Consider the following 15,753-nt stretch of genomic DNA (forward strand, 5'->3'; position numbering starts at 1 on the left):
TGTGTGTGTGTGTGTGTGTGTGTGTGTGTGTGTGTGTGTGTGTTAATGGCAGTGTAAGAGTGTGTGTTTGTGCGTTTGTGTGTCTGTGTGTGTGTCTGTATCTGTGTGTGTGTATTGATAACAGTGTAACAGTGATCAGATTTCATATTGAAACCAGACTGAGAGAAGACATGATATCAGGGCAAGCTGGTTAGCAGTTTAGTTTTCAATCACACGATGTAGCCTTCAGCCATTGTCTATCCTTGATTACATTGGTGAAGGTGGTGACAAGGTGGTTTCTTCAAGTGTTAGCCAGTTCTTGAATGCCTATAATGCTGTTAGGTACGCATTTTCATCCCTTTATTTCGACTTTGTAATGGTTTAATACAACTGAGTTGGTTGCTCGGCAATTTCAGAGAGCAGTTAAGAATTAACCATATTGCTGTGGGTCTGGAGTCACATGTGGGCCAGACCAGGGAGGGGCATATGATTTCCTTCACTAAAGGAATGTAAGATGAAAAAGCATTTAAATCAATTGAGTCATTTCAAATGAAGTTTAAAGCATGAAAATGGAAAACTAAACACATTGAAAGGGAGAAGGAAAAATATCAGGAATGATGCTGAAACTGATGAAGTCATTTGGAATAAAACATTCTGCATTTTGAGCTCAATTCCTTTATTTTACAAAGCTGTTGACAGCATAGGTTTCAGAATGATACACTTTGCAACACAACTTTGTCAGACAATCACACACAACCTGGTTGTTCAAGTTATGCAATCATCATTGCTTCTCAAGACACAACACACAGAAACTATTTAACTATTGGAGGCAGAGCAGACAGAACTCATCGACTTGCATCTGTAATTTTAAGGGGCTTCAATAATGTGGAAATGGGGATATGTGGCCTCTGTTGCATAGAAGAGAAAGCTTTAGAGATGATCTTATAGCAAAGAAGAGGTTTGTCAACTGTATACAACAGATTCGTCCTGAAAATTGTTTCACCCAAATTTTAGGACAAACAATTTCAAGTTTAAATTAGGAAGAAAAATGCAACTGACACTAGAAATCTCTTCTTTACACAGAACCGTCAAGACCTGGAATAGACTCTCTGATACAGCAGGCAGCATGCCCACAGTAACATTAAAGATGGGCTTGGGATACCTCAGTAGGCATCAGGAAATTTCCTCCTCTTCCCTGAAGATCAACTGGCGGGCGTGGGAGGGGCACATAAAATTCTTCCCAACTTTCAGAAGGATATATGAGAAATCCTCAGAAAGAAAGATTTTGACAGGCTACACGGAGGGAGTATGGGGGAATTTGCACGGCTCTTAAACAGTGTGGCCTCCTGCTGTAGCATTCGGTCCTGTGATGTTGTGACTCTGAGTGTGTTTATGAATGGAGGACGGTGCAGATTATTCTTCCTCCACGTTTGGAGCTGACATGACTGGATTGCTGTGTTGTTATCTTTCCTGACCAGGAAGGTGAGCTTACTCCGTGACTTTGTGGAGTCTGAGTTCTTTGTCATTGACGGCGACTCCTTAATGATGACATACATCCACGAGACGACTCTTGTCCCTGGACAGAATTTGCACTTCTTTTACCTGGTGGAGAATTTCTTGTTTGACTTGACAGAGAAGAAAGCGAAGTTCGTCATTACATTCTTTAAGGTAAGAAATGTGTACTTCCTTGGTTTTATATAAATATGGGTGGACACAGTGCTGGGAATTGTATGAAGATTTGCACATCAAAGCACAGAATCAGAATCTTACATCACAGAACAAGGCCATTTGACCCATTGTGTCTGTGCTGCTTCTTGGCCTGCTCCCTTCCCATAGCCTTGAAAAGGTTCATTTTAAAGTCCTCAAACTTACAAATAGTTCACCTGCCTTTATGGGTAGGATATTTTAGCTTTTGAATGAGAGCAAGGTTTAACAAACCGATATCCAAATCTCGAAATAGGCAGAAAGAAAGCTCAACAATTTACTGGGGTTTAATCTATAGTTTAGCACAACAGGAGGACCCTTTCCAAGTTCAAAAGCTACCACCGGGGAAGAACCCAGCCCTTTCCCTTATGCAATATTGGCAGGGATGTGTTTACTGTTGTCATTTCTAATGCCTAAGTCAATGCCAAGTGGTTCATCCTGTTTCATTTCTTTATTGAGACTTTTGAGTGATTGAGCAGCTTGCTGGACAAGTTCGGAGGGTAATTAGGAGTCAAACACATTGCTGTGGACAGAGAGTTACAGTCCCAGGGCAGCAATTTCCTTCCCTAAAGGAGTTTTAATAAAGCAAAAACAGTTTCATTGTCTTAATTACAGATTTTCATTGGATTCAAATTCCACCGTCTGCCGTGATGGGGTTTGAGCATTAGATCTGAAGTTTCTAAATTACCAGTCTAACAATAATGCCACGAGGCCACTCCCTCCATCAAAAAATCCCCTCTTCTTTTCTTGACAAGCACGACCCCCTGGGGACAATGCAGCAATAACAATAAAGGAATGACAGGAAGAGAGGGAAGGGTCAAGATTAAAGTGGTGTTGGAGGGGCGAATAAAGCACTCCAGCTCTGTTGTGCTCACCTACGAACCCGACTCTTGAATAAAAAGCCCAAATTAAGTTCTCAGTTAAATTGGGAACTGTTCTTTTTAACCCTGAAAGGGAGCTGCAGTGTAGCTCTGACAAGGAAGACATAGGGAGTCCTTAGCTCCACAAACATGACCTTAAAAAATATCAGCTCAAACCAATCCATTTTCAGAGTCTAGTGGGGGAACAGGCCATAATGGAATTGGGGGAAGAAGTGTGATCTGGAAAATCTTGAGGAAAAAGCCTAATGGTAGCAGGACAACAAGGTGTAGAGCTGGATGAAGACAGCAGGCCAAGCAGCATCATAGGAGCAGAAAGGCTGATGTTTCGGGCTTAGACTGTTCATCAGCAAAGGCCTTTTCTGATGAAGGGTCTAGGCCCGAAACGTCAGCCTTTCTGCTCCTATGATGCTGCTTGGCCTGCTGTGTTCATCCAGCCCTGCACCTTGTTGTCTCGGATTCTCCAGCATCTGCAGTTCCTACTATCTCTAATGGTAGCAGGCACTGGGTTCCAAAGCTAAATGATAAAGATTTATAACAACCCAGGAGGTGGTGGGGTTACCATTGGACTCACAATATAAATACAATGGTTTCAAGAGCAGATCATAGGCTAGGAATTCTGCAGCATGTAACCTGGTCAGTGCAGCCAGCTTGGTTGACTCCACATCCAAAAACATCCACAGCCAACACTTAATAGATGATACACACTGGGAAGGGAAGGTCATTGATGAAGCAGGTGAAGATGGTTTGGACCAGGACATTACCCTGGCAAGAACATGCAATGGAATGGTGGAGGTGGTAGTGTAGAATTAATGTCACTCGATGATGAGTACAGACCCTAGTCCTGGTGACCTACATTCAATGTCACCACAGTGGCAGATGGTGGAATTTAAATTTAAGATATATTTAAATTCAATCAAATTCTGAAATTAGAAAACTACCTTAATTGGGATAATCTAACCACTGCCATCTGGTTCTTCAAGGAGGGAAATCTGCCAACCTTGCCTGGTCTGGTCTACATGTGACTCCAGACCTACAGCAATGTGGCTATCTCTTAGCTGCTGACTGGGTAATTATGGACCGGCAATAAATGTTGGCCCAGCCAGCAACACTGAATAAATAGCAAAACGAAAAAAAAGCCTGTTTCATTAATCTTGGTTTTCTCCATGTTTTCTTTACAGGATGCTGAAAGTATATGGAACCAAAGTCCCCTTTACCTCTCTGTAAGGACTGCACTGATTCTCCACCTTCAGCACAACACCAAAGTCCCAGTCCTTACAAATTTCTCTAACTGCTTTGATCCAAAGTGGAAACAGTTCTTGAATGAGAACCATCCTTATTTCGTGATGATCTCCGACAAAGCTTTTACCAGCAGTTGGAGTGGGAAGTGTGCATCTGGAATGTTCCAGATCTTCATGTTCCACGCACTGGGGAACAAAATAAACGTTGTCCTGTCTTCTGGAATGAGCTGGGACGTTCTCCGAGTTTATGCGTATCACGTTTGCAGCAAGTCAACCATGAGGTCAAAGTTCAAGACGGTAAACAACAATTGTATAGATTTCTGGTCTTCCTGCTACAGGAAAGGTGTTGTTAAACTTGAAAGGGCTCAGAAAAGAATGTTATGAGGGTAGCAGGGTTTGAGCTATAGGGAGAGGCTGATTGGCTGGAGCTATTCTCCCTGGAGCATCGGAGGCTGAGGGGTCACCTTATAGAAGTTTGTAAAATAATGAGGGGAATGGATAGGGTGAATAGGCAAGGTCTTTTCCCCAGGGTAAGGGAGGCCAAATTAGCAGGCAGCGGTTTAAATAAGAGGGGAAAAATTTAAAAGGGACCGAAAGGGCAATGTTTTCATGCAGAAGGTGGTGTGTGTATGGAATGAGCTGCCAGAGGAAGTGGTGGAGGTGGATACAATTACAACATTTAAAAGGCATCTGGATGGGTACATGAATAGGAAGGGTTCAGAGGGATATGGGCCAAATGCTAGCAAATGGGACTAGGTTAATTTAGGATACCTGGTCAGCATGGACATGCTGGGTCTGTTTCCATGCTGTACATATCTATGATTGTATGATTCTATGTATTTTTAACTCTCTTTCCATCAATTACTGAGAGATTGATAGATATGTAGGTACATAACTAAATTAACTTATAAAGCTATACATGTACATGTTTTTCATATCTGTATGTCTGCTGGACTCTCCATCATCTGCTGATTGATTTGTTATCTTGCTACTTTTGAAACTCTCCTCCTCGTTTACAAACCTCTTCGTGACCTCAGCTCCTCCCTATTTGTGGAAAACTCTCCAATCCTGTAACCCTTCTGAGCTCATTTAATGGTGCAACCTTGTTTCAAACCACTAACTATTGGTTGCTGCACCATCTATTACCTAGGCCCCAAGCTCTGGAATTATCTTCCCATATGCTTCCAACTCTGTCCCTATCTCTTTCCACCTGAAAGACGCTACTCAAAAAGTCTATTTCTTTACTAAACATTGTGCCATCTTACCTCATTAGATTTAGAGTCAAATTTTGCCTAACAAGCCTCCTATGATTCTTTTTCCATTCATTCGTGGGAGATGGGCATTTATTGCCTGTCCCTAGTTGCCCTTGAGAAGTTGAGTTGCCTTCTTGAACCGCTGCAGTTCTTGGTGTGTCGGGACAGCCATAATACCCTTAAAGAGGAAATTCCAGCATTTTGTCTGAGCAGGTGGATTAGCCATGGGATGTGCAGAGTTATGAGGCTAGGGTAAGGGTCTGGGTTCAGTGGGATGATCTTTGGAGAGTCGGTGCGGACTGGGCGGGCCAAATGGCTTCTTTCTGCACTGTAGATATTCTATGATTCTAGGTCCCAAAGTGTTTTGCAATCAATTGAATAAAGAGTCAGGTAGGTCCTGTGTAATGAGACAGGAATAATTAATGACCTCATAGTTAGGGATCCTCTTGGAAGGAGTGATCACAGTATGGTTGAATTTAGAATACAGATGGAGAGTGTGAAGATAAAATCCAATACCAGGGTCCTGTGCTTGAACAAGGGGAACGACAATAGAATGAGGGAGGACTTGGCTAAAGTAAACTGGAAACAAAGATTTTATGGTGGGACAGTTGACGAGCAGTGGAGGACTTTCAAAGCAATCTTTCAAAGTGGTCAGCAAAAGTATATTCCAATGAAAAGGAAGGACTGTAAGAAAAGAGGTAATCTGCCATGGATGTCTAAAGAAATAAGGGAGGCTATCAAATTGAAAGCGAAGGCATACAAAGTGGCCAAAAACAGCATGAAACGAGAAGATTGGGAAAACTTTAAAGGTCAACAGAAAGTCACAAAAAGAGCTATAAGGAAAAGTAAGATAGAACATGAGAAAAAACTAGCACAGAATATAAAGACAGATGAGAAAAGTTTCTATAAATATATAAAACGAAAAAGAGTGGCGAAAGTAAACGTTGGCCCTTTAGAGCATGAGAAGGGGAATTTGGTTATGGGATATGATGAAATGGCCGAGGCATTGAACAGGTATTTTGTATCGGTCTTCACAGTGGAGGACACTAATAACATGCCAGTAATAGACAAAGAGACGAAGGTAGGTGAAGACCTGGAAACAATCATAATTACGGAAGAGGTAGTGTTGGGCAAGCTAATGGAGCTAAGGATTGATAAGTCTCCTGGCCCTGATGGAATGCATCCCAGGGTACTAAAAGAGATGGCGGGAGAAATAGCAGGTGCACTAGCGGTAATTTTCCAAAATTCGCTGGACTCTGGGGCAGTCCCAGCAGATTGGAAAACAGCAAATGTGACGCCACTGTTTAAAAAGGGAAGTAGACAAAAGATGGGGAATTATAGACCGGTTAACTTAACCTCTGTAGTGGGGAAGATGCTTGAGTCTATTATCAAGGAAGAAATAGCAAGGCATCTTGATAGAAATTGTCCCGTTGGGCAGACGCAGCATGGGTTCATGAAGGGCAGGTCATGCTTGACAAATCTTTTGGAATTCTATGAAGACATTAAGAGCGAGGTAGACAATGGGGACCCAGTGGATGTGGTGTACCTAGATTTCCAAAAGGCCTTCGACAAGGTGCTGCACAAGAGGCTACTGCATAAGATAAGGATGCATGGCATTAAGGGTAAAGTATTAGCATGGATAGAGGATTGGTTGACTAACAGGAAGCAAAGAGTGGGGATAAATGAGTGCTATTCTAGCTGGCAGCCAGTGACTAGTGGTCTGCCTCAGGGATCGGTGTTGGGACCGCAATTATTTACAATTTATGTAGATGATTTGGAGCTGGGGACCACGTGTAGGGTGTCAAAGTTTGCAGATGACACTAAGATGAGTGGCAAAGCAAAGTGTGCAGAGGACTGTGAAACTTTGCAGAGGAACATAGATACATTGAGTGAGTGGGCAAAGGTCTGGCAGATGGAATACAATGTAAATAAATGTGAAGTCATACATTTTGGTAGGAGTAATAGTAAAAAGGATTATTACTTGAATGGTAAAAAGTTGCAGCATGCTGCTATGCAGAGGGACCTGGGTGTCCTTGTGCATGAATCACAGAAGGTAGGTCTGCAGGTACAACAAATAATTAGGAAGGCAAATGGAATTTTGTCCTTCATTGCTAAAGGGATTGAAATAAAAAGCAGAGAGGTTATGTTGCAGCTGTACAAGGTGCTGGTGAGGCCACACCTGGAGTACTGTGTGCAGTTTTGGTCTCCTTACTTGAGAAAGGATGTTCTGGCACTGGAGGGGGTGCAAAGGAAGTTCACTAGGTTGATTCCGGAGTTGAGGGGGTTGGTTTATGAGGAGAGACTGAGTAGATTGGGATTATATTCATTGGAATTCAGAAGATTGAGGGGGGATCTTATAGAAACATATAAAATTATGAAGGGAATAGATAAGATAGAAGTAGAGAGGATGTTTCCACTGGCAGGTGAAGCTAGGACAAGAGGGCATAGCCTCAAGATTAGAGGGAGCAGATTTAGGACTGAATTGAGAAGGAATTTCTTCACCCAGAGGGTTGTTAATCTATGGAATTCCTTGCCCAGTGAAGTAGTTGACGCTACTTCAGTAAACGCTTTCAAAAAAAAGGTAGATTTTTTTTGAACAATAACGGAATTAAGGGATACGGTGAGAACGCGGGTAAGTGGATCTGAGTCCACGAAAGGATCAGCCATGATCTTATTGAATGGCGAAGCAGGCTCGAAGGGCCAGACGGCCTACTCCTGCTCCTAGTTCTTATGTTCTTATGTTCTTCTGTTCTAGTAAGCAAACAGTGTAGTCAATCTGCACCCCCAAGCTCTCACACAGACAGCAATGATAAGGTAAATGAATAGATGTTGGACAGATGGAATGGATGAAACAAGGATCGATGTAAAAGTGTAACATTATGTGATCGGACTACAGCTGAGCGACATCAGACCTAATGCTAGGTCATTTTTTTAGTGACCACCTAAAACAACTCACAATCACCAAATGGTTATAGCACTGAAGAGGGCCATTCAGCCCACTGCATCTGTTTCAAATGCCGACTCTCCAAAGGAACAATGTACCTAGTACCATGCTCCTGCAATATCTCCATAACCCTGCATATTATTCATTTTTTGACAGTGATCCAATTTCCTCTTCAAAGCCTTGATTGACCCTATCTCTACCACACCCTCTGGCTGCACATTTCAGATCCTAACCATTTGCTGTGTGAACATATTCTTCCTTGTGCCATCATTATTTCTTTTGACAAAGACTTTGAATCTGTGACTTTATATCGTAAAGCCTTCTGTCGGAATCATTTCTTTGTAGACAGCTGGATATACCACCTGATATAGCAGTGCTTATGTTATCCCTTGTAAAGTAAGAAACTAGTTAAGGATAATGTGGTGTCTCACTGGTTAGCACTGCTGCCTCCCAGCCCCAGGGACCTGGGTTCAATTCCACCCTTGGGTGACTGTCTCTGTGGAATTTGCACAGTCTCCCCACATCTGTGCAGATTTGCTCCCATTTCCAACCACAGTCCAAAGACGTGCAAGTTAGGTGGATTGGCCATGATAAATTGCCATAGCATCCAGGGAAGTACAGGCTAGTAGGTGGATTAGCCATGGAAAATGCAGGGTTACAGGGATGGACTGGGCTTGTGTGGGATGTCCTTTGAAGGGTCAATGGGCTGAATGGCCTGCTTCCACACTGTGGGGATTCTTTGATGGCTATTGCAGTTAGCCATTATATACCAACATCACATTCACAGATACAACAGCATCTGAACTGAAGTTAGTCTATCAAGCCACCACAGGAGAGCTTGTTTCTCGTAGCATATCATGCTTCAAGTTATCCCAGTCAAGATAGAGTCTGAGACCTTTATTTCTTCAGGTCTACATGCTGTGATACAGTGATGACCTTGTGAAAATGTTTCTGAAAGGTATACTCATACTGGCCAATGGGAAAGAATTTCCCTATCTACTCTGTCTTAACCTGTCATGATTTTGAATACCCCTAGTCAATATGTCCTTTTTTTACTCCTGTCCCTAGGATATAGGCATCATTGGTTAGCATTTATTGCCTACCCCTTATTATCCTAAGAAGCTGACAATGAGGTCTTCCTCTTCAGCTGATTAGCAGTCTGAGAGAACTGAGTAAATGGTTTGAACTTTAATAGCCAACTATTACTTCAGCATGGAAGAAGGAAAACGATAAGTATTCTGAAATATTTTTGCCTTCTCTTCTGCCTAGCAGCCATTAAAGGGCTGACTGATTTGATAATGTACGTATTTGTTTATTAGTCTGATGGATTATACATTTTCCACCACAAAGGCTGACTCACATGAAGGCTAGGAAGGTGAATGGCAATATTCACCTTTATCAGAAGAGGATTTGAGTACAGGAGGAATGATTTCTTCCTTCAGTTGTACAGGGGCTTGCTTAGACCACATCTGTGTGTAATGTTAGTCTCCTTATTTCAGGAAAGATACTATTACCATAGAGGGAGTGCAACAAAGGTTCACTGGACTTGAAGAGAAATTGGGCAAAGTGAGCTTGTATTCCCTACAGTTTTGAAGTCTGAGAGATGATCTCATTGAAACATACAAAATACGTAAAGGATAGACAGGGTAGATGCAGGTAAGATGTTTCCCCTTGGTCGGGAAGTCAGGAGCCAAGGAACACAATTTTAAAGTAACAGAAATACGGCTTAGTTCTGAGATAAGGAGAATTGTTTTACTCAGTCGTAAACCTTTGGAATCCTCTCCCACTGAGGACTGTGGAGGTTCAGTCTTTGAGTGTGTTTAAGGTGGAAATTGATAGATTTCTGATTACCAGTGGCATAAAGGGGATTGGATGAGTAAAAGACATTGAAGTGTTCGATCAACCATCATCATATTGAATGGCAGGGCAAGCTCGATGAGCTAATGACCTACTCCTGCTCCTAACTTCATATGAAAGCTCCAATCAGGAAAGTCAATTTTGTGTTATGTTTCACAGTTGTCATGCAGTATACCTTTAAGAGACAGCTCATGATATTATCACTATATCATAGCATGTGACCTGAGGGAATAAAGATGTCAGACTCCATCATAACTTGAAGCTGATACACTGAAGGAAGCTTGCTACTGTCTGTAACTGAAAAGTTCAATGTTAACCAAGACACTGAAGTGCCTGTGAGTGTAACATTTGTTTAAACCTGGAGCTGTAATAAGTGCCTGTTGTATCTTCTAATACCATGTTATCCACAGCCAATTCTAATGTTATGGGAGCAAACATAAACATTGCCAATCAGGTACGTATACCTTGCTAGTGGTAAAGGCTGGGTGTCAGATCTAGAAGGCAGGCTACTGCCCCTAAAAAAAGGCCATAAGACTTAGGCATTGGAGCAGAAGTAGACCATTCAGTCCATTGAGACAACTGGGAATCAGTTGGCTTCCATGACAATCTAACAGCTTCATGGCCAATTGTATTTTTTCAGAAATCAACTTTCACTTCTAGCTTTGTTAATTCAAGTTTTCAAACTGGTGTTAAATCCCTTGCATAAATTATCGAGGGAATTATAGGCCAGACGGGGTAAGATGGCAGATTTCCTTCCCGAGAGGACATTAGTGAACCAGATAAGTTTTTATGACAATTCACTGGTTACATGGTCAATGTTAGGTTACGTTTTTATTCTGGATTGTTTTTATTAAATTCAAAGTTCACTATCTACCATGGTGGGATACATCTGCATCGGGAATACTGTTTACAGTGTTAGTCACTGTAAGGTTGTTAATGAGTTAGAAGAAATTCAGAAGAGGTTTACTGGACTAATTCCTTGAATGAGTGGATTGCCTTGTGAGGAAAGGCTAGACAGGAAAGTCTCTGTACCCTCTGGAATTTGGAAGAGTCAGAGGTGATTTAAGTGAGAGATAACTTGACTGGGTGTTGAAAAGATATTTCCTCTTGTGGGATAATCTGAACTAAGGGTCATAGTTTAAAAATAAGGCTGGCAGCCATTCTAAACAGAGATGAAAACACATTTTTTTTTCTCAGAGTTGAGTCTTTAGAGCTCCCTCATAAAGTAGCAAATGCAAAATTGCCAAATACTTTGAACTCAGAGGGAGATAGATTCATAGATTCACTACTGTGCAGGGAGAGGTCATTCAGCCAACTGAGTCTGTACCAGCTATCCAAAGAGCATCCCACACAGACCCCGCCCCATGCCCAAATCCCACATTTCCCATGGCTAATCCACCTAAACTGCACATCCCTGGACACTACAGAGCAATTTAGCATGGCCCATCCACCTAACCTGCACATCTTCAGACTGTTGGGGGAAACCAGAACACCCAGAGGAAACCCACGCAGACACAGGGAGAACATGCAAACTCCACACAGACAGCTGAGGCTGGAATTGAACCCAGGTCCCCTGGTGCTGTGAGGCAGCAGTGCTAACCACTGAGCCACCGTACCACCCAAGACAATTGCCCAGAGGATGAATGCCTCCATAGCTTGAGGCTGATCTATGGTTGGTGTGCAGTCTAGTAAGTAACTACCACCAGTATGGTTCAGAGTGGATTCAGGAGAAGAATACCTGAGATTTTTTGATTTAGGCTGTGACCTTGCCTCCCTGACTCCTCCACCACACCCTCTTAACCCCTAAGGGGCTCATCTGAGGGCTGCAACTCCAAGTTGATATCATGGTAATGGAGGAGAGGCCTCTGGAGTTGTGACAGATGCCAGAATCCTTCATAAATTAGTGTTAAGAGTTCCCAAGATCCAAGTCCAGGTGAGTTTGATTCCTGTCAATACAGTGTGGAGCTGGAAGAACACAGTAGGTCAGGCAGCATCAGAGGGGCAGGAGAGTCGACGTTTTGGGCCTGGACCCTTCATCTGAAACGTCAACTTTCCTCCTCCTCTGATGTTGCCTGACCTGCTGTGTCCCTCCAGCTCCACACTGTGATGACTCTGACTCCAGCATCGGCAGTTCTTGTTATCTCTGAGTTTAGTTCCTCCTGTTTTACGGTGCATTGCATGTTTGGTTTTGTGTCTCAGAAACAGGCTGGAACAAATTTCTACCCCAAATGTTTATCACTGGTTTTGTGTATGGGATAAAGAATGGCGAAAGTGTTTCCTTTTGGACAAGAGTAATTGCAATGGGTTAAGGTCTGGATCAGCCACAATCAGATTGAATGGTAGAACAGGCTCAAATGAAAGTCTTCTCTTTCTCTGACGTCCAGGTGTTATGTTGTTCAGAGTGTATATGTTTCAAGTGAATGTGTTTTTCATCACCTAGTTGTCAAGTTGACTGGAGTTTTTCTTTTATTTTCCCCTCTAATGCTGCAGTATGAAGTAGATTTAAAAGTTACCCATGAATGGCTGGTGCAGGTTGCTCCTTCGATTTACGACCAAGTGTTTTGTACCCCGAATAAAGAAAAACTGGCAAAACAAATGCAGAAAGAGGTAGGATCGCTCTCTTTTTAACTGTGAAATGATGACTGACTATTTAAAACTAAGTATTTTCTGCATCTCGGAAAAAGACAATTTTTTTCCCCTTATACTCTATGGATGCTTTCATTCCTATTCATCATACCCTACCTGTTTCCTCATACTCTGCCTCAAACTTGCCATCTTCGGGATGACGATCTTCGGGATGCCCAAAGATCCTTACATGTACAGTGTAAGTGTAAATCTTTCTTTATACTTCTCTGTTGAATTACATCACTTGAAAGGGGTGGCACAGTAGCTAGCAGTGCTGCCTTACAGTGCCAGGGATCTGGGTTCAATTCCAACCTCAGGCATCTGTCTGTGTGGCATTAGCACATTCTCCCCATGTCTCGTGGGCTTCTACCCATGGTTTAAAGATGTACAGGCCAGGTGGCCTGGCCGTGGGAAATGCAGGGTTACAGGGATGGGTGGGATCCTCTTCAGATGGTTAGTGTGGACTGAATGGCCTGGTTCCACACTGTAGGGATTTTATGAATTATCTCTCTGCAATTTTCAGTCTGTGTTTCCCATTTTACTTATACCTTAATGGAACGTGGGCATTGCTGGGTTGCCCATTCCTAATTGCCCATGAGGTGAACGGCTTTTTAGGGCCATTTCAGAGAACAGTTAAGAGGCAGCTGCATTGCTGTGGGTCTGGAGTCACATGTAGGCCAGTCCAGGTAAAGATGGCAGATTTCCTTCCCTAAAGGGCATGAGTAGACCAGATGGGCTTTCACAATTATTCTTGGTAAGCAGAGTTGTGAGGGGTTATCTGTTGTAGGTGAGAATGTGGAGTTAAAGTTGGAATCAGATCAGCCATGATCTTATTGAATGGTGAAGCAGTCTCAAGGGGGCTGAATGGTCTACTAATACGCACAAATGATTGTTTCATGGTAAAATTACTGAGGTGAACTTTTCAACCAGTTTGAATGCAGGATTGTCAGAACAATAGCCTGGGCCCCTCAACTACTCATCCAGAGACAGTGCAACAATGCCAATGTCATCCTTTCTGATTTCAGTGTTGGTGGCAAGGCCAGCATTTGTTGGCAATCCTCAGAAAATAGAGGTGTGAGTGAGGGTTCCTGTTGAAACATTGTGAGGGTGCTACAGCTAAGCAGCTTGCAAGGCTACTTCAAACTACGGCTTAGATGGTGGGATGGAGAGGAATTTCTTTCCCTTGAATACAATCAAGGGTGAATCGAACAGATTGCTGATTGCCAAGGCAGTCCAGGGTAATGGTGGGAGAGGCAAGCAAGTGGAGTTCGGGCACCATCAGATCAGCTGTGGCCTCATTAGTTGGTAGAGCAGGATGGAGGGGCTGAATAGCCTGTTCCCATTTCCAATTGACTTGTGCTCAGACTGGCCTCATCTGAGCCCTGCGCAAGTGCCCCAGGGCACGTTGCAGCGAATGCAAAAGAGCAGTCAATGTTGCCACATCAGAAACAGAGCTGCAAAAGTCAGGCACAGCAAGATCCAACGAACATCAGCCTTATCAATCTCTCTTGGTGACTTTGTTGGAGGGATCAATGTCGGCGAGAGTACTTGGGAAGAACTCCCTTCCACTCCTTTGAGGCAATATCATGGCCTCTTTGATGTTCAGTGCAGGATATGAGGTTAAGTTGGCCACCTAACGACAACACCTCTGACTGTACAGCACCTCCTAGGCACTGTACTGGGTGGAGGGAGTGGGGATGTGAGAATAGCTTGGATTTTTTTGACCAGTTTCTTGAATTGGGAGCTTGAACCCGGAAGCATCTGATTTGGGGGACAGGAGAACTACATGCGGAGACGCAGGAGTCATCTCATTGGAATATTGCCAAGAAAAGACAAATGGTTGTGGAAGGCAGACAGGAAAATGTGATCAGGCTGAACTTTTCATGTGGATAAAAAGCTGGCATAATAAGGTGAATGTTCTGTTTGCTTGGATGCATCATTGATTTATTTATTTTGGTTAAAACTAGAGGGCATAGGTTTAAGGCGAAAGGGAAAAGATTTAAAAGGGACCTAAGGGGCAGCTTTAAACACAGAAGGTGGTGCGTGTATGGAATGAGCTGCCAGAGGAAGTGGTGAGGGTGGTATAATTACAACATTTAAAAGGCATCTGGATAGGTATATGAATAGGAAGGGTTTAGAGGGACATGATGGGCCAAATCCTAGTAAATGATACTAGATTAATTTAGGATATCTACTCGGCATGGACGAGTTGGACCAAAGGATCTGTTTCCATACTGTACGGCTCTATGACTCTGCGATTCTGACATAATTTACTGCATTTATCTAACAGTGGGGCACAATCTCTTTCACATACATCGGGGTCAGAAATGAACGCTCTGTATTCTTTCAGATTCAGCACAGCTTCTCCAAGCTGAAGGATTTATGGCCCCAGGGATCAGACATCAGCAGAATTCTTTGTGTTGTGTCCTGCTCAGTGGCTCTGAAGATGTACGCTCATGAATTGATGATGTTTGGACTTCCTACCAAAAGTGGTGAAACTGCAGAAACTCAGAAGGTAACTCTCCCTTTCAAAATCTTTAACTGTAGAAAAATGTCTGTTCCAACACCTAGACGTTCCTTGAGGGATGATTGGTTTCATGACTCCGGGCTGAGCTGGATATGCAGCCAGCTTTAGCAGGTCAAAATTACACTCACATTTTCATGGAAAAAGTCTTTCATTAAATTAATTCATGGGATGTGGGTATCACAGGCTGGAGCAGTATTTATTGCCCATCTCTAACTGCTCCGAGGTATCCATACTGGTCCGGAGTCACCTGTAGACCACATCCTTGTAAGGACGGCAGATTTTCTTCCATAAAGGACATTAGTGAACCACACTGAATTCAAATTTCACCATCTACCATGGTGAGATTCAATCCGCATCGGGAGTACAGTGTCTAGTACTGGTGACCCGAAGGATGTTAATGAGTTGAAACCAGTTCGGAGAAGGTTGATGGGACTAATGCTTGGAAAGAGCAGATTGCCTTCTGGCAAAAGGCTAAACAGGCCCACCCACAAAGATAGGCGAAGGTAAAGGTGGTGTTGAGGATGCGGGGAGGCTGATGAAGGACTTGGAGATTAGGAGAGTGGGCAAAGAAATGGCAGATAGAATACAATGTGGGAAAGTGTGAGGTTATGCACTTTGGTAGGAAGAATAGAGGTGTAGACTATTTCCTAAACAGGAAAAGGTTTTAGAAACCTGAAGCACAAAGGGGCTTAGGACTCCTAGTTCAGGATTCTCTTTGAGTTTACATAAGGGTTCACCTGGCAAT

The 15,753-nt window shown here is 43.0% G+C and overlaps 1 protein-coding gene across 1 annotated transcript in view; it reads left to right on the forward strand.

Moving 5' to 3' along the window:
* LOC109938430 (probable ATP-dependent RNA helicase DDX60) overlaps nucleotides 1–15,753 on the forward strand; it is a 144,997-nt gene that overhangs the window by 14,371 nt on the left and 114,873 nt on the right. The window contains exons 3-6 of the mRNA XM_048594078.1: nucleotides 1,458–1,647; nucleotides 3,743–4,099; nucleotides 12,347–12,463; nucleotides 14,832–14,996. Coding sequence (XP_048450035.1) covers nucleotides 1,458–1,647; nucleotides 3,743–4,099; nucleotides 12,347–12,463; nucleotides 14,832–14,996 — 829 coding nt within the window. The remainder of the gene's footprint in view (nucleotides 1–1,457; nucleotides 1,648–3,742; nucleotides 4,100–12,346; nucleotides 12,464–14,831; nucleotides 14,997–15,753) is intronic.

This window comes from Rhincodon typus, chromosome 3, assembly GCF_021869965.1.
Source record: "Rhincodon typus isolate 14 chromosome 3, sRhiTyp1.1, whole genome shotgun sequence".
NCBI classification, from domain to species: domain Eukaryota; kingdom Metazoa; phylum Chordata; class Chondrichthyes; order Orectolobiformes; family Rhincodontidae; genus Rhincodon; species Rhincodon typus.